Source organism: Dioscorea cayenensis, chromosome 10 (assembly GCF_009730915.1).
Source record: "Dioscorea cayenensis subsp. rotundata cultivar TDr96_F1 chromosome 10, TDr96_F1_v2_PseudoChromosome.rev07_lg8_w22 25.fasta, whole genome shotgun sequence".
Taxonomy (NCBI): domain Eukaryota; kingdom Viridiplantae; phylum Streptophyta; class Magnoliopsida; order Dioscoreales; family Dioscoreaceae; genus Dioscorea; species Dioscorea cayenensis.
In genome coordinates, this window is record NC_052480.1 from 4,825,778 (window position 1) to 4,848,887 (window position 23,110).

At 35.3% G+C, this 23,110-nt stretch overlaps 3 protein-coding genes across 7 annotated transcripts; all 3 read right to left on the reverse strand.

The window, feature by feature from the left end:
* Positions 1-920: 920 nt before the first annotated feature.
* On the reverse strand, positions 921-5,263 carry LOC120270616 (glycerophosphodiester phosphodiesterase GDPD4). The gene is made up of 9 exons (XM_039277668.1): positions 5,050-5,263; positions 4,882-4,968; positions 4,597-4,694; positions 4,049-4,109; positions 2,776-2,856; positions 2,570-2,662; positions 1,823-1,912; positions 1,534-1,661; positions 921-1,433 (listed from the first exon to the last, which is right to left on the reverse strand). Exons 1-9 carry the CDS (start codon positions 5,230-5,232, stop codon positions 1,268-1,270), a joined length of 987 nt encoding a protein of 328 aa, XP_039133602.1. The 5' UTR covers positions 5,233-5,263; the 3' UTR covers positions 921-1,267.
* Positions 5,264-5,779: 516 nt separating this feature from the next.
* LOC120270839 (probable sucrose-phosphate synthase 4) lies at positions 5,780-12,687 on the reverse strand. Of its 5 annotated transcripts, none has more exons than XM_039277904.1 (18): positions 12,602-12,687; positions 12,190-12,278; positions 11,977-12,089; positions 11,846-11,878; positions 11,433-11,670; positions 11,253-11,342; positions 10,966-11,174; positions 10,822-10,885; positions 10,533-10,738; positions 9,069-9,555; positions 8,493-8,624; positions 8,254-8,385; positions 7,975-8,151; positions 7,856-7,909; positions 7,713-7,775; positions 6,803-7,639; positions 6,488-6,615; positions 5,780-6,388 (listed from the first exon to the last, which is right to left on the reverse strand). In XM_039277904.1, exons 2-18 carry the CDS (start codon positions 12,262-12,264, stop codon positions 6,109-6,111), a joined length of 3,318 nt encoding a protein of 1,105 aa, XP_039133838.1. In that variant the 5' UTR covers positions 12,265-12,278; positions 12,602-12,687; the 3' UTR covers positions 5,780-6,108. The 5 variants fall into 5 exon arrangements, with proteins under 5 accessions (XP_039133838.1, XP_039133837.1, XP_039133839.1 ...); XM_039277903.1 differs by having other exon boundaries at positions 12,190-12,283; XM_039277905.1 differs by lacking the exon at positions 12,602-12,687 and having other exon boundaries at positions 5,781-6,388; positions 11,977-12,112; positions 12,190-12,281.
* Positions 12,688-12,799: 112 nt separating this feature from the next.
* Positions 12,800-22,551, reverse strand: LOC120270841 (eukaryotic translation initiation factor 2D). The gene is given in 12 exon segments (XM_039277908.1): positions 12,800-13,261; positions 14,197-14,344; positions 14,346-14,568; positions 14,917-15,194; positions 15,695-15,803; positions 16,516-16,598; positions 16,600-16,924; positions 17,013-17,107; positions 17,230-17,420; positions 19,335-19,446; positions 21,171-21,346; positions 22,531-22,551. Coding segments are annotated over 11 exon segments (1,824 nt in total). The 5' UTR covers positions 21,306-21,346; positions 22,531-22,551; the 3' UTR covers positions 12,800-13,136.
* Between the last annotated feature and the right edge of the window lie 559 nt (positions 22,552-23,110).

The following is a 23,110-nucleotide window of genomic DNA, read 5'->3' on the forward strand; positions in this document are numbered from 1 at the left end:
ATTGCATTAGAGTTTTTGTTGTTTTCTTGTGAGATGTACTCAGGAAACATCGCAGAGTTTGTAGGTTTGTTGTTTAAAAGGAATTATAAAACAAAGAGCGATGACTTTTTTTGTGATAATTAATTGCAGTGATTGGATTAGAGTCAAAAAGAGATGGCTTTATAAAATTTATTAAAAAAATTGCAGCAAATTCAGAATTACTATGAACTATATAAATATATATGAGCACTATAAATTGCAAAAAAATTAAAAGGATGAATGAGAGAATTACTCACCTAGATGTGATTTTTTTTTTCTCCGAAACGCATGCAGGGGAAATTACCGGAGTATTACTGGAGAAAGGCTGAGAATGAAAATGAAAGATAAAGTTTTATATGATTTCTTGAAGAGAATGAAAAGAAGAAACAACGGATTGGATGGAAATGCTCTTATATGTTTTCATTAATTTGAAAGAAGAGAATGCTTTGAAGGAGAAACTGAATGAATGTAAGAGAGAGAAAGAGAGAGAGTTTGAACATGTATTTTATGGCAAATATCTTTTGAAATTCCAGCGAGAAAAAGAGAAGCAGTTTAAGATTTTAGCATTTCAATGGGATGAAACCAGTTTGGACAAAATGGAAGGTTGCGGTTGTAGGATAGGGTGTATGTTTGACTGATTAAAAGTACTTGAACGCCCCTCTCATAAATCTATTATTTTAAAAAATAATAAATATAAAAAAGAAAAAAAATATTTTTTTTAAACATACCCTTGTATTTCATTACTATTTTTTTAAAAAAAATTATTTTCTATTTCCTTGACTACAGTGAGGACGAGCATGGATGATCCAGGATCTTTACTCAGTGGAGGAGGAATTTATTATATATATATATATATATTAATTTTAATGGGTCAAATGATATAAAAATAAAAAAATAAAAAATGTTTGTAACTATAAATACAATAATGACTCTAAAAGGCATAATGGACATTTCAAGTTTTAGTGGGGGCAACCGCCTATCTTTTAAAAAATAATAAATACAACAAACTTTAATTAACTTTACTAAAATACATATGTATCACTAATCCTGTAACTAATACAATGTTTATCCATGTCACACAGATGACATCTATGAATTTTGATCTCAATCAATGGATATAATTACTGCTGAAACTAATAAAAACATATAAGAAACATGAGTAGGGAATTATAAAATGGCGTGTAGTTAGCTTTGAATTGGCTTAATTAATAATAATGTTGATAATTCAGAGAATAATCACCTAATTTTATCAGGGCAAAAGGAAACCTTCCTCCAGGCATTCTGTTTTCATGTTCTGCATTAGGCCTTGCAGAAGAGAAGGCTGACCTGTAACAATGGCATCGACATGTTCGAATAACATTTTCCGCATTGAGTCCATGTCGTCGACAGTCCAGGCGTACACTTTTTTATTCTGTCTGTTGGTATGCTATCTTTGTTAGCATGTTTTTGTAGAGTAGGATACCGTATAGAATTAATCGATGTAGATGAAAATGACCATAGTATAAACAATCTCACCTATGCAAGGTGCGAACAAGTTTCTTGTCGATCAGAGGGTGATAAACCCCGACGATATTAGCACCTCTCATTCTAAGTATGCGGCTTTTTGCACCAGTTGAAGGGTCCTCCATGACGATGTACCCGACCTTGAACAAAAACAAATGCAGAAAAGTTAGGCAAAGAACTTGCAGAAATGGAGGGGTTTAAGAGAGTTGATAAAATGAGCAATCACAAAGGTAAGACAATCATTTGTAACTAGAAGTACGGTAGTAATCAGATTTACATCATGATAATTGAAGCATCTTACCGAAATATCAGGTGACAACCTGATCACATCTCTTCCTATTATATCACTTTTTGCCCAAACAACACAGTTTCTGCAATTCGTTTTCTGAACCTGTCAACATCCTCAACATGTAAAGGAATAGAAAAAGAAACAGAAAAAGAATTTATTATTGGGCATTAAACATCAAAAGCTATGAACGGCAAGTATAAATATCATTGGAGGTTACAAGGCTGTGAAATAGAACTGCTCCAATTCAGATGTACAAAATAACAAAAAGTTTGTTGTTGAGTGTTTCAGATCCTTGTGACAATGACAAATGCAAACTATCACAGACACAGGTTTCCTTGCAAGTTCATGACACTTGTAGCTGGCAATGTAACAATGCCCATTCATCTAGTAAAATCAGCATACAATAGCAGATCATGGAATAACCCATGCATTTAGCTAAACCCCTACGCACACAATAAGTTGTATGTATTTATAATATAATTACTCTTCTTTCTTGTTTCAACTGTTATTAAAAGGAAGAAATCAATGTTTTCGTTGGCTTTTCTACACAAGAAATGAATCAAAGCTAGACAAACTTTCATGGACAGAGGTTGATTGGTTGAGTGATTAGGGTCCTAGGAGTTGAGTATGAACCAGGGGTAACCAGAGGTACAAAAGTCTGAGAAGAATAACCAACCATAAAACCATAACTACAAAAATGAATCTGGCCAACCAGAAGGGCAGAATTTTTGAAGGAACAAAAACATGAAAGAGACTTACAAGAGAGAGTATGTCTGTTGCTAAGCCTTTCTCATAGGATGGAGGCCCAACTTTGACATCAAGGATCACCTGCCTGACCGACTTTGATACCAACTACAGGACAATCAAATTGCAAAAAAAATTAAGCATGCACAGTTTTAAGTTGCCAACTTAAAATGAAATCATTTATTGCTAGAGATAGAGAGAGAGCTATTGCAGAAATTTACCTCTAAAGCGTCTCTAGCAGCCAGAACCTTGTGCTTGGTAGACTCATGTCTTGTCTGAAAGCCAGAATTTAATTTCTTTATCTGCATGATAAATGAAACCAATTAAAAGATATAAAAAAAGGGTAGGTAGATTCAATGAACAAGAAAGTGTAAACAGCTATATTAGCATCAGCAACTACAATGTAAACCAACATTATTATGGGAATAAGAAAATATTGGAAGATGACAAGATGTTGAAATTGAACTAAGAAGGCAGCAATACACATTATTTAATAGTGAATGTTACGTGTTCAATGACCAGTTAGAATTATGCTACAAACCATCTTTGGCTGATAAAATACAAGAATAGTCAGAAATCAAATTATGCTTCCAAGAGAAAGGAAGATAATAAAAGAAAAGCCATAAGACATCCAAAACCATTTTATACATGCTGCATCACTTGGATGAACGTTGAATTATATCACTGTGGAAGACAGGGCACCATGCATGGAAGGGAGAACGAAAATACAGAAAATTCCAGCAGTATTATCATTATTCTATCACATACGTGACCTGCAATAGTGACTGTTTAAATGATTCTGCAAGTAATTCAGGCACTGGTATGCCACTTGTTGAAATAGAAAACAAACATTTCAAGGTTCATAATAATATAGTTGATACAATGGCTATACTGTTCAACATCGGTTTCATTTCAGCAAACATAGGAAGAATTTTTTTTTTGTTGCAGCAAATTTTGTGCTAATAAAACTTGGGCAAGTAATGCAAAACCATTTCTTCTTTAAACTAATGGGGCATCTCCATACCGCATTCCAGTGAACCTATATCCTACGAGGCTCAATCTGCTTGAATGATTGACATTTACGTTTTACAACCAAAGCTTGAAAATAAAAATAAGCTTCTAGATGAACTTGTTAAGTCATAAACAGAACATTAATCCCAAATGAGATTATTTGATTTCACCTCTTATCCATATAAATATTTCTATTACATGCCTCTTGTCAAACACTAAAGATCAGGCGTTACATGAAGAAAAGTTGTTCATCATAGTTGTGTGAGTGGTTAAAATTATGAACTTAGGGATATACAAGATCCGTATGAAGAATAAATCTAAAGGCAAACTGCCTGCATTAAATTTTGTGAATAATCTAAATTTAGCCCCATGATCCATTGTAAAATGAATGTTAAAAGACTAGAAACAACTGAATGCCTTGACAAACATTTCAATGTGAATTAAAACTAAAATACCCACTTATACGCAAAGAAAAAATCTCACCTCATCAACACTCATGTAGCCAACTTTTGCTGTATCATTACCAGATATCCTCTGCAGATCCCTGCCTGGATAATGTGAGAATCAGGTGGAGACAAAAGCGCTGTTACCTAATTCGAAATATTATTGTCTTAAAACTATTTGTAGATAGTTTAAAAAAATCATAAAATCTAAGGTTAAATGCATAAATAAAAGTAACTAGTCAAGAACTTTTTCAGAGAAGGTTAGACTTGACATTGACATTCAGTCAAAATGAACGGTTCATTTCTTAGGCTGCTCTTTGAGGGTGCAAGTCTCCCATGCTAATTGCATAAGGCTATGTTGTTGAGCGTATCAGTGATATCAAACTTATTGGTCTCTAGCAAGCAGCAAACTTTTTTGAGGTTTTAATCCATGACAATCTGAAAAGGCCTTTATAAGAATAAGTATGCACCAATTTGCTTCCACATACTTTCCACTATTTTCCTTCTCTTTCCATCAATCCAAACACAACCAACATAATTAAATAACTAGACCTCAAAGAATTTAAGAAATGTGAAACTAAAATATACCTGTCATGGAGAGCAAGCAATACTCCATCAGAAGATCGAGATATATCTATCTCAATGCAATCTACGTGAGAATCAATGGCAAATCGATATGCATCCATCTGATTCATTTAAAACATTAATTACCACTGAATCAAAGACTCATAAATATAGATAACATATCAAGAACCAAAAACGTCTCTTTCCTTATATAGAATTCCAACATCATAATAAAAAAATCACAAATTTCATAGCCCAGTCAAGAACATCAGATGAGTTTCACACTCACACCAGCTACTAATCACTCACAGTGTTGGGAAAAGCCTTGCTTGAATCACCACCATGAGCGCACACAAGTGGAGGGTTCTCCAGCCATCCGCACTTCCGAGATCGCATCTGAATCACTGAAAAACTCAATTCTCGGCAACTAAAATCAAAGAAAACATGGATGAATGATTACGATTACCAAAAGCGTACCTGATTGAATCGGCGAAGACGGAAGTGGAAGAAGATGGGAGGAACGAGGGCGAGGAGGACCAGCACTGGGAGAAGCCGGAGCAGCCTCCTAGAAGTGAGTCTCGGGAGGCGGACCTCGTTCGCCATTGGAGAGCGAAGGGAAGGAAGCCGAGATCTCCTCCATGGCCGAGGGACGAAGCTCATCCCTCTCTCGGTGCTATCGAGTTCTCGTGTCTGTTTTTTCTAATCATTTATTAATGTCAGTAATACAAGACTATTATTAATTTCTACCGTAATTAATATGTTGTGATTTTTATTTATCTTCTGAGTAATAATTAAGTTACTTTAATTTTGTTACTCCTCAGTTCCTAAATACATGTTGTTTAAAAAAAAAATATTTTAAAATAATGGTCATTTTACAATATCAAGGTAATATTTTTTCTTTTTTTTTTTTCCAATTTTACCCATTTTTAATTTTCTAAGTTATATAAATGAAGAGACTAATATTTATAATCCCAAAAAAAATTGCATGATTTCAAAAAATGAATAGTTTAATAATTTTATTATTTTTTATATTAAAATTTAAATAATTTAATGTTATTCTTAATTCTTATGCAACATCCAACATGTATTTAAGAACTGAGAAAGTAATAAATATCTAAATACGGAAATAAATATGCTTGCTTGATTATAAATAAATAAACAATAAAAAAATCATTATATTCAAAATCCAAATAATTATTTGAGTATGGATTAACCAAAAAAAAACTCAGTCATGATATTCTTCACTTCCATTGTAACTGCTTCCATTAACAGCTTGTACAATCATTGTGTTTATGGTTTTCAATCTCATATAAATATATATATATATATATATATCAATAAAGCTTTTCTACAAGTATATCATGTTTATCAAGACCTGTAAAGCCATCCCCTTTTCTATAATAGAGTTAATGGCCCTCAACTGTAAATGATCCATTTCATAACATCCAACACTGGACTAAAGGTATATATAGTTCTTATGAGGATCATTGGCATCTTCATGTGTATATCGATGAGATATTTGATGGCCTTGTAGCATCATTTTGCTTTAACCTTCTCAATAATAGCCATGATAGCTGAAGCATCAAAGCTTTCAGCAGGTAGCCAGGCTATGTTTGAGCTTTCCAATGGGATGATATCATCAATCTTGCAGTTCTCTTCATCACGGAGTAGTGTCTCGCTACCACTTGTGACCAAGCCTGTAAGAATTACGGTATTGTGGATACCTGGAAGGAGCTCCTCATGATCTGTGTCTCCTCTTTCTCCAACAAATATTAATAATTTTGATAGATCAATGTTCCATCTTACTGAAAGATACCTGTTTGCAATGAAAAGTAGTAGAAAAGCCAAGATGTTAATAAGGAATTTAGAGAAATTCATGGGGAAAACCTTTTATGAGAGTCAACGCTGATCTGACCTTAGTGCATATGACCTTGAAGCATACAATGGAACAACATTTAATCTTGTACAAGCTTTGGTATAGATAGGATTGCATCGGAAACCACGCATGCGCAGCCTTTGGTGAATAGCATCTAGCTTCCTAACCTGGAACAGAGTCCACAAATCATCTCTCTATTGAATTAATACCACTTGTTTACCATTTATCTAAGCAGTCTGAAGAAAATGCATGTAAGCTTCAAGTAGGTGTCATGTTCATGAATTCATTTTTATAAGTCAATTTAGTATTGCAGAAAATGCATGTCAGCTACTCACCCAATTATGGATCACATACCTTGGCTCCCTGCTTAAGTGAGTATGCATTGCAATGCCAGCTACATGCCTCCTCGTCAACAATCAGACAATCCTCTTCAGGTTTGTTCTCCATTTGAGCCACCCTAAGAATGGTCGATTTCACGTGCTCCACAGGCCATCGATAATCAATATGAGCACCATAGTCGCCATCAGGCATGAGATCCCTCCATGGATAGTATAACTCACTTCCGCTGCTGCAAATCAATGCATCAAAGCCCCTTGGGGGTATATCACATTGCTGCATGGCCTCGATAGTTTCTTTTCCAGTGGCTCCCGTTGCAAGGACAAAACCAGTGCAGCCATTAGTTCCTCCAATGGCCATTAATTTTCCGATGAGCACTGAAAAATCATGGAGAACTATTTGACCGTTGGCATCATAACAATCAACTGCAATCACAAACATCCTTTGCCTCTTCCCAGGACCAAACATGTATGTGTTGTTCATCAGGGAATGTGTAAGATCATGTTGATGTTGATGGAGAGCTTCCACAATAGAGCTAACACTGCCATTGGTTTGGAGGTCACCTCCATCTACAGAGAACCTGAGTGATAAGTCTTCAACATCCCTGAGAGAGTCACTCATCGGCTCTTCCATGCGTGACATGATTTCCAGACTAGTGGCAGTTTGATGGTTCCGGTAGTGCTCAACATGTGATAGATATTTCCGGCAATGTTCAGGCCATGAGAAACGATGGATATTCTTCAGGCCATTCCTCCGGCATTCCATCCAAAGTCCCTTGTCAGCAACCAGTTTCAGGAGGGCAGCAGAAATGGCATTATGATCATGAGGATCCACCAAGACACCATTGTTCAATGCCTAAGAAAACATGCAAATGTCACTAAACACAGTTTAAATCTACAACTGATTACCAGTTCACGAAAATCTTTACCTTCATAATGTCCACCGGCCCTCCATTCTTGGTTGCAACCACAGGCAAACCATAAGCAGCAGCCTGAAAAACAGATGCTTGATGTTCAAATTATACGTACCCTACCATTGCACAAGAACCAGGGGATCAGTGCATACGCCTACCTCTATGAGAGTGAGACCAAATGGTTCAACCAGTGCCGGATTGATGAAGACCCCCTTAAGCAAACAAACACAAAGATTAAGACATGTCCCTGATGCTGAACAAAGGCTTAAGAGAATACCTTTGTCTTGGCAGCAAGGCGATAAATCTCAGGCACATCAGTTTGCTTATGATGCTTAGGATAAGCCACCAGACCATAGAGATCATATTTATCAATCAGCTTCAGTACAGTGGTGAGAACTGTCGCACCACTGCCAGACATCTCTTCAATATCATCTCTATTTCCAAGAATCAGTGTCTGAAAAATAAACATATTAAAGACCATCACTGGGCTTTCTAAGAAGGTGTGCATAGTGTTTTTTTTTTTAAACTGAAGATATATAGATATATAGGATATTACCATGTTAGAAAGTTCTCGGAGAGGGTGGCATTCACCAAAGGCCTTAAGCAAGGTTGTCACATTCTTCTTAGGATCAGGCCGAGAGAGGGCCAGAATCATTGGCTTGTGAGGATTCGTAAAGAACCTCATTATCTATAGAAATATATAAACCAAGACAAAATGATAACAGAATTTAAGGACTTGACTCAATCTGAAATCAAACTGAGAAAATTAAGAAATGAAATGTATATAAATGTAACCTCAGCCCATATTGGAGGAAGATCTCTTCTGCTCTGAGCTCCATCAGGGCCTATCATCTTGGCAAGATCAGCATCACCCTCACTCAAATCCTGCATGCGCACATAGCTAAAATCCAATCCTGGTGGTATGACCTGAGGAATTATAAGCAAAAATTATACAATATTCTCCAGAGTAAAGAAAAATTCCACCAAGCAAGCAGTTATAAGCACAAACACACACATACACACACACACACATATATATATATATGTATAATTAGGGTTTAAAATTTCACACATTTAGTAAATATATTTCAGCAAATTATGAAAGCAAGCACAACTGGAAGAGTTGGCAATTCATTTCCCTCTCAAGTCGAAGATTGAGAGTTCGATCAGTGGCATATCCACGCTTCTAAAAATAAATAAACAATTGCATGCAAATTAAAAACTTTGCAGAATTATATCCAGAAAACCACTCAAAATTTGAGATTCGCGCACATTTGCAAAAGATTTTAAAATCAGAATACTATTTGCTGAAGTTAAACAAAAAATAATAATAAAAATAAAAAATTAGTTAGGGTTTAGTGATTCACGCACCACCATTCGAGGCATATATCGACCGAAGCAAGAAACACCCCGGCGGCGGCGTACCCTGAGCTTCCTCTCCAGATTAACATCAAAGCCATCATACAAACCCCACTGCTCCTCAATCTCCTGCCTGGTGCTCGTGATCACCATCTCCGCCGCATCAAGCGCCGCCTCCTCGGCATCGATCCTCCTCATGATCCTGTAAGTCCTATTGATGTCCTCCTTACTGAGCCTTCCCTGCTTCAGCAGCTGCTCCAGCTTGTTCCGCCCGAGGGAGTGGCCGGTGATCACCATTGGGACGTTGAGGATGCCGGAGAGGCGGGCGGCGGCTTCGCTGGCGTCGGCGTAGTGGCCGTGGATGACGTACGGCCATATCGGTTTCCCTCCGGCGGGTTCAAGTTGGTCGCCGACAGAGCGGGCCACATTCGTTATATGGGCCAGGGCCCGGTCCACGAACTCGGGGATGTGGGGCCACAATGACTCCTTGGGAATATACCTGCAGCACATATTTTATGTTTTTCAAACATATATTGTGTTAAAATATTTATATATATATATATATAATTTTATCCATTTACAATATATAAAAAATAAAAATATTTTTTATACTTTACAACATATAATATAATTATATAAATTATGTACTTACTTTTTATATAATGTTTACATATTAAAGTTACTCAAAGTATAACTATTCACAAAATAAATTTATATTTTAGATATATATATATACAATTATTTTTATACACCTAACAATATATCAAAAAGTATAAAAATTAGAGCACAATAAATCATTATTATTCACCAAAATAATATAATATAAAAAAATTTCAATCTCAAAAGTATACCCATATGAGAAGAAAATTAATTTTAGAGATTATTTTCGCCTGTATGGATACATAAAAGTGCAGCGTTTTCTCAAAAAAATAAAATAAAATAAAAAATAGTAATTGCTCTCCTCAGGTTAAAATTGTGACCGATTAAGTCAAACAATAGAAATAAAAAATTTTTAAGCCTATCCCAACAAATAGATCCAAAATATATTATATTATATTATACTATTATTTGGGCATTATCTGAAATTCTATAAATATAAATTTACTAAATTCGCATACAGTAGAAAGTATATCTTTTTGCTTGACATAAACTGAACCAGGCTCAATGGGCACATTATTTTCTTTTTATTATAGTTTTAATAAATTATTTCTGTTGGTGAGACTATTACAGTATGTGTCATCCTTTTTTTTAAAAAAAAAAAAAAGAAATTAAAAAGTTAAAAGCCAGATAACAGTCACAGGAAACGAGGAAATTTGCATTAGACCTCATAAACAATTAAAAGAACAAAAAGAAAAACCAAACACATAATTAGAAATAAAATAAGATTATTAGTAATTCTGTTCATGTAAAATATGCAAATCAATTTTAAAATAAAATAAAAAAATAAAAATCAATTTAAAACAGTCAAACATATACCTTTGACCAGGACCAAAGGGAAGTCTGATGATGTATGCCCCACAAGAGTCAATATGGGAATTCCTGTCACCGTAGGTGAGCATCTCAACTGGTTCACCATAGCTCCAGTGAACATCCGGCCCAGATAACTGCCGAGTAAGTAAGTCCACACGGTACACCCCTTTGGTACCACCCAAAGCCCGGGCCAACTCCACCACGTATTTCACCTGATGGACATCACAAACATCCATTCATTCAATCATCCTCGTGATCAGTACTCTATTTCATGATCTCTGATCATGTATCATACCTGCCCTCCAGTATCAGAATCCCTTCCTAACTCCATGTTCTCCCCTCTGATCAATCCATGCAAACTGATATTTTTCATATTAAGTTCAGTCATGATCTCATGTAAAAATTAGAAAAATAAGAAATACAAGCTGCACAATTTCACCTAATGAGAACAATGTAGAGCCGTTTGTTCTGGGCCTGCTCATCCTGCCAAATCTGCACGTTAGAATCAATCCTCAGCATTGGCACCTCAGGGTCTCCCTTCTCCTTCTCGCCTTCAGATAAGTCCGATAAGTCTTCTGCAGCAACCTTGCTTAAGTGCTCTCTCTCCATTCTCTGCTTTGCCAGTTTCCGTTCATCCTCCCACTCAATCTATCATGAGAAAATATATAAACAGTTCATGCGAGAAGTCTACATGGCAAGTTCAGTTTGTAACAACAAGTAAGGAACCTGCTTCTTTTTACGAGTGAGGTGCCAAATCCTCCAGCATATGTTCTCCAGTCTCTGGTTCCTCTCATGGTTACTCCTCATGGCCACCGCCTAAAACACATACATTAAAAGACAAGTTTGAACTTCAAACTACTGACTGTAATATACTTCATTATAACAATATGTACTGAATTGTTTTACTTTGATCCATGTCTTGTGGAGGTCTGCATCGTCAAAATGGTTCACCACTTCCTCAACAAAGTATTTTGTTGGACTGTATGGAGGAGCTCGTCCTGCTGGAGGAGAAAGAGGAGAAGAGATGTTTTTTTCTCGTGAGAGCTTTGTGCCTGCATCCAAGATGGCCTCTAAGTAACCGTTGATCCATTCATTCCCTGCCATGGCTCTATCCTTCTGTATGCTATTCACCATGTCTGGGAGACTATCGTCAGAGAAAACAGCGTAGTAGTTAGCCAGGAAATATAGTTAGCAGCATCATATATAGTGGCGCAAAGAACAAGAAGCTGCTTGAGTAAATTTTCATGTTGAATTGCAACATCAAGTTGAAGGGCGATGCGAGTATCATATCAATATTTATTTTACTTTTTTAGCCTCACCTTGAAAACTGAATTCCAAATCCAGTCCCATTCCTGAATGATAACAAGGACGAAGAGATTAGCGAAAAAGATCAGATAAAGAATGGCATTAAAAGTTCAAGTGGTTGCCATCTGAAGGCCAAATGACTGACACTGGTTGAGTTGGATATCCAGTAGGAATATCCAATCTTGGCAAGACCTTCCTCTTTGGCTCACTACCCTTCCTCCTTTGCTTCCTCTCAAAATAAGATGCTTTGCCTTTTGACTAAGAGGATATTGTTACATCCACTTGATGAAAAGTAGAGCTTTCATGAATTAGGAACATACACAAAGGCAAAGCCTAAACAAGAAAAACAAATTTGTACCATTGCTTGCATATTCCTCGGCTTCCAATTTGCCTGAGAGAAAAGAATTGCAAGGCTTTTGGTGTTCCTTTCCATGGCAAGCCTTGCTCCTGTCCTGATGGCAAAATAGAGAATGAACTCTGATTAGACAGTCTCACTATCATCCAACAAAACCATTATCGTCCAAAATTTGACATTTTGTCCATTCATATTTGCTAATCTTAGCAGAATTCACAGAGATGAAAACATATACAGTACTTTCTATTCCAAGCATCTCAACAACAGAAAATAAGCTTTGCTCTTCTAACATCATCCAATATGTGTGACACGTGTTTCAATAAAAATATTATAAGCAAGAAAAGGAATATCATTTAACAATCTTGGCATATTCAGAAAAGCGTCCTATATAAGTTTAGAATCAGATTCTACTCACCTATTCAAGGGAGGATTTGTTATTCTTCCAATCCGCATCCTCCACCACCCTGCATTATCTCTCAGAAAGTTCCATAAAATTCTGCTTGTGTAATCACAAAGTATTGTGAGAAAGCAAAAATTAAGTTTTGATGTGCAAATTATCTGAAAAAAATTATTGATAAAAGCAAAACATTAGAGTCTTCCAGAAGACAACCAATGATCTTACAAGTACCAGAATATTCAACTTTCAACAGCCTCAAGTTTATTGTCAAGTGCGCTCTGCTTTATATCAGGCCTATTTCCTTAATTCTAATACACCAAGATATATAACTTGGTTGAACACTTTCTAATGTTGACATATTCATACTTTATTTTACACAAGGAATTCAATGAGCATAAGCTGAGCGGGACAAAGTCCTGTATCTCTTGGGAGTACATTCTGATGAAGAGAAGATGTGCATGGTCCCTCAAGGTGGAGGAAGCCTTGAGTAAAAGCCTCATGAACATAAGTCAGCTATGAAACTCGAACCTTGATTTTGATCATGCTTTGCTTCTCATTTCTTGGTTTTGTCAAGCACCTCAATGTATCTCTTTGGAACACCATAATGATCCATGAGGTGTTTCGCAAGATCCTCTATGACACCACCTTGAACTAACACCTCATACTGACCTTTTTTACCTGCAAAATGCACACAGAGAACCACCTAAATTATTCAGAAAAAAAAAAAACAAGGAAAATGAACACTTATACTTGGATAAGGTGAATTGCCTTAATGCACTAAGTTATAGAAGATTAAAAACAATAGCAATGCGACAGTATGAGGATATGAAGGGGACACTACATCTTCCCTCACACATGAACACCAAACTGCAAATGACAAACTTTAGATGGGGTATTGGTTTAAATTTTGACATAGCATAGGTGGAATTCCAAATTCAATATATGCCCAAGGCTAAAGTTGTACATAGCAATGTCAGCACATGGCCGTTTAAGCACCGCAATTTGCCATACATGTGAATTTAAGTCTATGTTATTATTAGCATAGAAAAAGTTCAGTTCCATATCAGCAAACTCCCCCAGATGCATAGCCATATGATTCAACCCTTAAAAGATATGAGCTTCCAAAATCAATCAAAAGTTAAAAAGGTTTGTGATAAATTTGCAGCAATAAATCTCAAGAAAGAAATGAACACATGTTTGCTAAAACACATTGGATATCTGGGGCCCAATTAACAGAATTATGAACCTGATTGACCAACAAAAATGAACTAACAAAAAAAAAGTGGTCGTGAATCAGGGATGAAAATACCAATAAATCAATAAGAGCATCTAAATACTTGCAAAGAAGATGATAAATCATTTACCCCCCTTGAAGCAACAGCATTTAGTGGCAATCCAGATTACAAAGAAGGCAAACTACGTGTGGGTTTTAGCAAGTCATGGCGCTATGCAGTAATCAAATAAAATACAGGCATCAAGTTTGTGAGTAGATGGTATCCTAAGAATACTTCCAAACAAATAAAATGTCCTCATCATGAAAGAAGAAGACCACAAACATACGTAAAAGATATTTATGAAAAAATCAAGGAGCAAGCACAATTGGTAAATAATACCTGGAAGTTCTGCAACAGATGTACTACATGCGAACTTCTTTTGGAGCTCAGAAGCCAATAACTCAGCATCCATCAAGAAAGCTTCCAATCCTGACACTTTTGTCACCTTCTTGTTACCTTGTCGCCTTTCACTCATTATTTGAACAGGGTTTAACCACACCTTTGCGCACCACAGCTTCATTTCCTCTGGATACTCTGTAGTGAACTTGCATGCGATTTAAAAATGTTACTCCCAAATCCCTCTTATGAATCTCAGTTGGGTAACTAGAACCTTTTTTGATAGTCCCCTTGTAAAGAGCATCACAAAGTATAGCATTAAGAACCACGATTGCCTTGTCAGTTGGCTTGACCAAATTCTCGTTCTCCACGTATCTGGATAATCAGAAGGTTTGATTTCGTATTTTTGTTTCTATTTCTTTTGTCAAATACATATCTCATAATCTCAGAAATAAAATAAAAACTTGTGCATGTTCCAGACAATTGAACAAAGCACAAGTTACAAAAACCAAGTTTTGTGCTTTAACTGGGATTACATATAATATGCAGGACAGAAACAACGAGATCTAAGAAGCAAGGATTACATATAATATGCAGGACAAAAACAACGAGAGCTAAAAGATCATAGTAATAGTGATAGTAATAGAAATAATAAATAAACAAGTAACATTTTAATCAACATATCATGATGTATTATTAACTGAGGAATTAACTGCACCTTACCTGAAGACAATATCAATTGCCTCTGATGCACTAAAATATTTTCCAGTATCAGCTCCAACAGAAGTTAAGATTGGATTAACATGTGAACTAGATTTATAAATCTCAACAACCTCAAACAGCGATCTGCTCCGAAGGCCTTCACTAGATGATGTCTCATGCTTTGGTTCAATAGTCTCTGTCGATCTTTTCTCTGGTTTGAAGGATGTGTAGTCTGGATGTGTTCTGTTAATAGCCAGTAACACAATCTCTTTCTTATACTTGTCTTCCTTGGCTGATATCTGTTCAGAAATTGTAGTTATAGTTGGAAAAGAAATCAGAATGAGGAAGTCTGTATAAACATGACAATCTTTCAGGAACTTAGAAAATAGAAATCATCATTATAGAAATGACTTCAAATGTTCCATTAAGAAATACACACCAATATATATATATATATATATAGGAAATGAGGAATCACATTCTACAAATTCCACTACTCTCTGGGCACACTATATAACAGCTCTTTCAATATTATGGCATGTTTTCATTCAGAGAAAATCCATGACAAAGGCATCATTTCCGCAGCTGTTAATTAGTGTGCAACTTTTATTTGCAAAACCGAATGTCAGAACCATCAACACTTACTGTGCTTTGGCTTCCAGTGAATACTAATACCCAAGTTGGCAGCTATTGATAAACAGCATAGACAATACATGAAAGTGTCATGGCATAAGCTTTAACCATGTGGAGGAAACTTGCATCATTCATTCACATAAACTCAGGACATTATCATACTTACCAGCCCAGCAGAAGATTTTGACAGCAACCACTTGGAGAGTTTCTTGTGAGATGATTTCTTGATGTCCAAAGTGATCCCTGAAGGCCGGCAAGGTAATACATGATTTGACCTATAAATAATAAGCATGAAGTGAGAACCACCAAATAAATAAATAGTGAGAGATAAGTAAAAAATTATGGGAAAACAGAGAACCTTTGAAAAGATAACTAGCTAACTATACAGAGTAAACTGCAAGTTAGATGTGTGATCTAAGATTTATGAATCAATACCGAATAAATAAATAATGAGAGATAAGTAAAAAATTATGGGAAAGCAGAGAACCTTCGAAAAGATAACTAGCTAACTATACAAAGTAAAACACAAAATTAGATGTGTAATACAAGATTTAGGAATCAATATCAATCCCGTCAGTTGATTTACAAATGGAACAAGTAAGCTTTGATGTTGTAGCATCAATAAGCATTGGGTTTATAGCAACTTAATCAATAGGATACTAAACATAAGACTTTCTTTCAATATATTGAAATGAATAGAGCAAATAGTGTCGAGTTTCAATTGGAAGGGCACAATTAGACTTCATCCTTGAGGGCTTACACAAAAAAATGCATGCCAAACAGATGTCAAGACACTCAGGTTACATGTAAAATACAAATTTTAATTAAATAAAAGTCAGAATGAGATCAGTGAGTATATAAAGAATGAGATCAGTGAGTATATAAAGAATTACTTTAGAAGGGACAGTAGAAGATATAACAAGGCATTATGGTTATACAAAAGTATGTTACTAAAATAAGGCCAAATCAATATATAAAAATGTTCACCATAGCGTGCTCCCAGGCATGGGGAGGTCTTTATCTTTGACACTTCTATGTAGAGCTTGTAAAAGGCATTTGTCCAGAAGAGAAATCAACATCTTCACTAGACAAACTCGTTGTTTCCTTCTCAACACCAGGTTCTTCACCAGCAGCATTTTCTGTTACATGTAATCCACTCATATCAGTGGCTATTTCTTCAGAGACATTAGGCATGTCAGCAGAGGCTGATGTATCAATAACAACATCAGCATTTGCCTCTGAAACATCATGCAAGTCCCCTTCATCTTCCTTCACAGTGACATAGTGTGTGTCATTCAAATCATTTTGAGGCATAGCTGAAACCAAAGCAGGGTCCTCAATAACAACATCATCAAGAAATCCTCCATTTGGAACATAACAAACATCGACTGATTCCCTGCACAAATTTTCCCAAGAATACATTATTTCCAATGATGCTAAGAGATTTGCTGTTAAATATTTAGTCCCCAAGCTGTTCTACTTGCCACAAGGAATCACGATAATAATGTGTTATCCGCAAAGCCTTTCCACGCAAACCAGCTTTAAGTGCATCTTGACTACTCATTGTGGTGCTTCCAACCTGTAAAATATGGTTGAATGGAACAAAATGCTGAGTAGAATGTAGAAACATGTGTTACTCTGTAGAATCAATTATATAGCATTCAAACGGCAATATTAACTGCTTAAATAAATAATACATACTGCAATTGGTGCTGGATTTCCAGGAACTTTCACTGCCCAAGGCTGCCCAGCCAAGAATGAAGGCAGACCTTCAGGAGGTATGCTGATGCCAGGGAACATCAAATCAGCACCTCCAATAACAAACCGAGATACTTCACCGCCCTTGAGCAGAAAACAAGGTAAAAGTTCAGGAGCTTTCCATAGCGCATACACTGCAAGAGCGAGAAGAAAACTTTACACCAGTACAAAAAAAATCAGATGTCCAAGGAATAAATGAAAGATAAACTTATGATTAATAAAGAAAAATATCCTTTCAACCCTCGAAATTAGAGGGAGAAAATGCACACCATTCCTAACTAACACCCACTTAGACTCCAACAGACAAGCAATAATCGATAAATGGAACTGTAATTAAAAACGTAAACATCTCTTTCAACTTTCGACAAAGGTAACATAGCAAAATAAACCTTACAAATGATGCTATAATTTCAAAAATAAGTCACCATAATCATGTTGCTCACACAATTTCTTCATCGTAAGTACTTAAAATCTTTAACCATCCTCATAATATCAAAACAGACACTTCCTAAAAAAGATATGTATCTCAACTGATAACTATAGGTGACAAAGTAAAATGAAAGTACTGAAAGCAGTTCAGTAATTCAAATACTTTAACATCAAACAGGTTTCAGGTTTGAAAAGAAAAGGATGATCATAAACTGAAATTGTCAGTTCAGATAATCATCATCATGAATGATTTCTGGGGTGATTGACATGGTAGTCCCTGCACACAACGGTCAACATTTTGGGGTGTGTGTGTGTGTGTGGGTGGGTGGGGGGTGAATGTGCAACTTGATATCGATTTAGGTGCCCAATAATTTCGTGAAGAGAAGCCTATGGATGTCATCAGAACATTGAGTCAAAAAATCTCATCTATGACCATAATGCCACTTTACTTGAAACAAAAAAAACCCTTAATACTAGCATTGGTAAAAATCCTATCTCAGCTGAAAATTCAAGTCATGCTTCACAAGAGTTGCTCTCTCTGCAGTAACCTCAACTTACTTCTTCAGTGAAATCAACTGCATCACTTCTCTAGATACCTAATCACTTATTTTCCTAAATCAAAAAATGTTAAATGAAGGCACACCTGTCTGTTCTGAATTTTTTTCTATCAGTTGCATAAGGAAAAAAATATGTAGCCCACCGTTCAATTATAAATAAAATTGGTTCCACAAGGCTATAATTCTCCATCTTTGCTTCTGGTAAAAGTATCATGGTATGGAAGTTCTATTGCATGAAGCCAAGGCTTCAGCCATCTATTTTGTTCTAATAGATATGCACCAAAGTGCATTTCCTATAACCTTTAGGCGCCTTCTCGGTCTTCATTCAGAACTTGAAACACCATGCCAATAGCATGAAAGATTATATGAACTGATCATAATAGAAAACATGAGATTTTTGTAAAATACATGAAGCCTACGTGAAGAAACATTGGACGTATGAAAGGAATTGAAAGAGCATCCTTAAACAGAAGAACTCAAACATCCAATTATATTGAAAACAAGTATTTAGAGAAGATATTATCCGTGAATCCTGTAGACAATTAATGATATGATCATAGAAATCTTCATAGTAAATTATTGGTCTGATTATTCTCACGAAGTCTAGTATTGTCCACTACAGTAAGACCAACTGTTTACAATGTACAGGCATAGTCAAGACATGCACGGAAACTTAGGGCTCTACCAAAATGAGATCATCTCATCAATCTTATGCGGCACTTCTTTCTTGAGTTAATTCTCAAAATAATGAACTTGAAGAAATAATGGCCAGTTTTCACTGATGTGTCTTGATAATTATGCCCTACAGGAAAGGCCATGCCTCAGAATATTAATCTGCTAAACCTTTTCGACCTTTAGAACAAATTTCCAAACAATAATATTACTTTACAAATCAATCTGCCATGTAAAGCTAAAAACTTGGCAACATGGAAATAGTTTTTGTGCTTAGGAAGGCAGCAACATAGGTAGCAAATAACAATCTACATGCTCCTCTTCACCAAGTATAAATAATTCAAAACTGCAAAAAGATGAATAAACAAATAGAAAGACAGCAATGAAAACCTGTAGGATATATTTCAGATCCTCGTCCATCAACATCAAAGAATATTGGAAACCCTCCTTCTATGCTATACACATGTGCACGATTTGGGTACTTCGCTAATACAATCTCCGCCTAAACAAACATGTAGCTGAATAATCAAAAATAAAATTCTCAACATAAAACTCCTTGCGTATAATAAGCATTTATGAAATACATTAAGATCAACACTTAAAAAGTCAACCAAGAAAATAATAATAAAACAAACCAATAACAATTGAAGAAATAAAAATTTCCTCAGAACTAGCCACCATTTGGAAAAACCTGAAGATGATAGCTTCCAAAAAGTAAATAAAATTCCTGCTTTCTCTGTATGAGGGTGTGTTGAAAGAGAAGTTACCATCATATCTATAGGTTTCAAGCATGAAACTACGAGGTAATTCTTATTTAGACACTAAGAATTGAAAGCATGAAGTGGGATCTTGATTCACAAATTTGCCCTTGATATACCTTTAATGTAGTTGCACACTTCCACACACAGCATATTTTAATCAATTGTGGTTTATATACTTGAGTTAAAAAAACATAAGTTTTTAAACTTCAATGTATGGATAAAGGTACTTCTAACAGATATCTACACCATAATGGTCAATGTCCTGATTTTAAGTACCATTCACTGCGCTACTGTCCAAAAGAGAATAGCAACCTCTAAACAATATGATATTTGTGCATTTAAAAATCCTAAATGTAGCATTGTAGTTGGCAAACATGGTTGTTTGATATGGTGTTCCCATCGTTGAATTTGATCTAATAGGATTGATGATTAATTCCTAAGAATTGGAGATTTTTTTCAAAATGAACTGAAGACTAACTTAAATCACTTCTGAAAAGGAAAATTCTGCAGATATGTATAGAAAGAGAGAAAGCACTGCAAAACTAACAATTAATAAAATTCCTTTAGCATTCTTTTTGTATTATTTCTTAAAATTTAATTTCCCCAGCCATTCCATGCTGATGCACTCGTAGATTTTCAATTTACATGGGGGCTTTCTCATCTAACCAACAAAAACCATATCATCACAGAATGAATATGGAACTCCTTATCGGTTGTTGTTGCCTTCAAATATGAACACTTATCTGGCAACCAGGTCAACTCTATGATACAAATATGGCACAGTTTTAAAATAATAATCATCCGATTCTTAACTTTTAGCATAGTATATAAGGTTATAACTAGTAGTTGAACATCCGCATAGACCAACAAAAAATGGTGCCGTAAACCTGATGCAGTAATCAATGAATGGCCCACATTCCCTAAATTGATTACCTCTTTGTATGCTGAAAGGGTTCAGGGTTAGTTGACTAGCACATCTTCCAAATAAACAAATCAAGAATTGCTACAGGAACACAAAAGTTCAATAACTTTTAACTACATCAATTAGCAATTTTCTTTATCAGAGATAGGTGCATCTGTATGCTAACTTGTATAGAATTATGAAATTTCCATGCAATAAAATGACCAGAAGATCATTAAAAATAGGTAATATTTAACTGACAGGTTCATCTAACTCATGTAATGAAAGAAAAAGAAAAAATGAAATCCTTTATGTAACTATGCATTTATGCACAACAAGGCCATCCAAGACAACAGTCTAGTCATCGAAGACGCAGGAGATAAATGCATGCTTTCAAACTTTCATTCCTATATATCAAGGTCATTCATGACAAAAAGGATAGGAAGGAAAAAAACAAAAACAAAACCAACGAAATTCAGCCTGCAAACGGTGTATACAACTAGACTAAATCAGTTCATTAAGTCAACTGATTACAGAAACCCATAAATGCAACAAAATAGTCACCTTTGGAGGAAGAATGAGATCAAGATCAGCATCTGAAGCATGCGGGAACTTGTCCTTCACAGTTCTCCTTAATTTCTTCTTATCAGCTCCAGACAAGCGTTGGTGGGATTTCACATCAAAGGACTTCTTAAACATGATGTTTAACTTGCAAGTTTGGATATTTGATCGTCCAAAACCTCACCAAAATCCCCCAGTGTCAGCTAAAGTTAAATATACATAGGCAAAGGTTAATTACTCCATCCATGCTTTCCATAAAACAATTACTAGTTGCATGTGGAGAACATTGATGTTCACTAATTGTAGCATAGAATCATGACTCAGAAAACTACTATATTAATGTATTTTCAAGAAAAAACTGAAATATTGGAATTTGAACCATAAAATGTAACCATACAAAAGAAAAAGGACTTGATCTGCATGTCATGTAATGCTCACATTTATTAGATGATTGGATCTGTTACACTAAAATGAGCTGAAAGAGCCTTGTAGTCCATACTTGAAACTCCATTAACACTCTGGATTTTCTTCAAGAAAATATTTTTCCCCACCAAAAGATAAAATTTGAGCACATATAGTCCATACTTGTTGGGCTTTTAAACATTAAAACTATTATAGTTATATATTCCAGAAAAGCTTTTATAAATTCTAAAAGAACCATATGCATTACCCAACCACAAAGAAAACATAAAAAGGCACTAGGTCTCCATCAAGAACCAACGACAAAAGGCTACCATGGAAAGCTTAAAACACAAGAAAGCAATCAAGCAGAACCAATAACAATAATAATAACTTTAAAAAAAAAAAATAATCATCCTAGTGATGCAAAACTCCATACAAATTGTCCCAGAATTTCATGTGAAAAAGGTTCAATCAAATAACCAATCAATATAAATTAGAACATCAAACATTCAAGCACCAAAAAAAAAAAAATTCCAAGATTCACATTGAAAAAACCCAAACTAGGAAAAATCTACATAGTACAACCGTATCCAGTAAACAGATCCAACTAAATATAGCACCCAACATCCCCACTATAAACAACCAATCTCAACCCTCCAAGAAACTTCAAGAACGTTTCTATATTAATAATAATTAAAAAAAACAATGAAAATCTCCTAAGAAACCATTAATTTCCTCTGAAATCTCCCTCTATTTCTACAATTCTATAATCAAACAAAGTATAATAAACACAAAAATCAAAAGAAAATTCATCATCACAAATTACACATTCATCAGCACAAAAAAAACAGGATCAAATGGAAACACAAGAAACATTCATGCAGACGAGTTCACACATGACCAAACAAATTCCAAACAGAGATCAGATGATGCAATCAAGGAGCATAGCATTAATGTATACCTGAGCAGCGAGCGAGCGAGCGAGCTCGCGAGCGAGAGCGAGCGAGAGAGAAGATGAAGAACTTCAAGAGGGCGATAGAGAGGCGGTGGCTTGGAGAAGGGGGAAGAGGAGCATCTCGATGGATCACGTGGAAAACACGTGACCACATCTGAGTTTCTTGGTTCATGGTCAGTGCATAACACGTGACTTGACCTGTTTGGTTTGAACTCGGGTCCGAATGGGATCGGTCCATTTGGGGTTCATAGAAGTTGGGTTGAATTTGAGTGGAAAATTACTTGCATGCCCCTCTAAAAGATTATAATTCTCATTCCTTTTTAGGAAAACTAACTTATAAATTTTATAAAAATATTTTTTTCTTCTCATTTCTCAAAGATAAATGGAGACAATAAAAATAATAAGTAAATGGTAGTTTTTAGTTTTTAGTGTATACCAGCTTTGTAGGAACATATAAATAATTTTTTTATTTAAAAAATCAAGAAAATATGAACTAATATTTACGTTAGAGTTCTTCGCTTCTATTTTTTTTATATGAACCACTTTAATAATTAAAAAAAATTAATAAAATATTGACAAACTATTT

Bases quoted from the DNA above. Each gene is read 5' to 3' on its own strand.
- LOC120270616 (XM_039277668.1), bottom strand. From the start codon at position 5,232: ATGAGCTTCGTCCCTCGGCCATGGAGGAGATCTCGGCTTCCTTCCCTT. The intron at 2,663-2,775 runs GTAAATTTCTGC...ATTGTCCTGTAG, and splicing joins CTGCTAGAGACGCTTTAGAG to TTGGTATCAAAGTCGGTCAG. The intron at 1,434-1,533 runs GTGAGATTGTTT...GCATACCAACAG, and splicing joins CTTGTTCGCACCTTGCATAG to ACAGAATAAAAAAGTGTACG.
- LOC120270839 (XM_039277903.1), bottom strand. From the start codon at position 12,639: ATGCGGATTGGAAGAATAACAAATCCTCCCTTGAATAG. The intron at 8,386-8,492 runs GTTACATTTATA...ATATTTCTATAG, and splicing joins TTCCTCCAATATGGGCTGAG to ATAATGAGGTTCTTTACGAA. The intron at 6,389-6,487 runs GTCAGATCAGCG...CATTGCAAACAG, and splicing joins TCAAGGTCATATGCACTAAG to GTATCTTTCAGTAAGATGGA.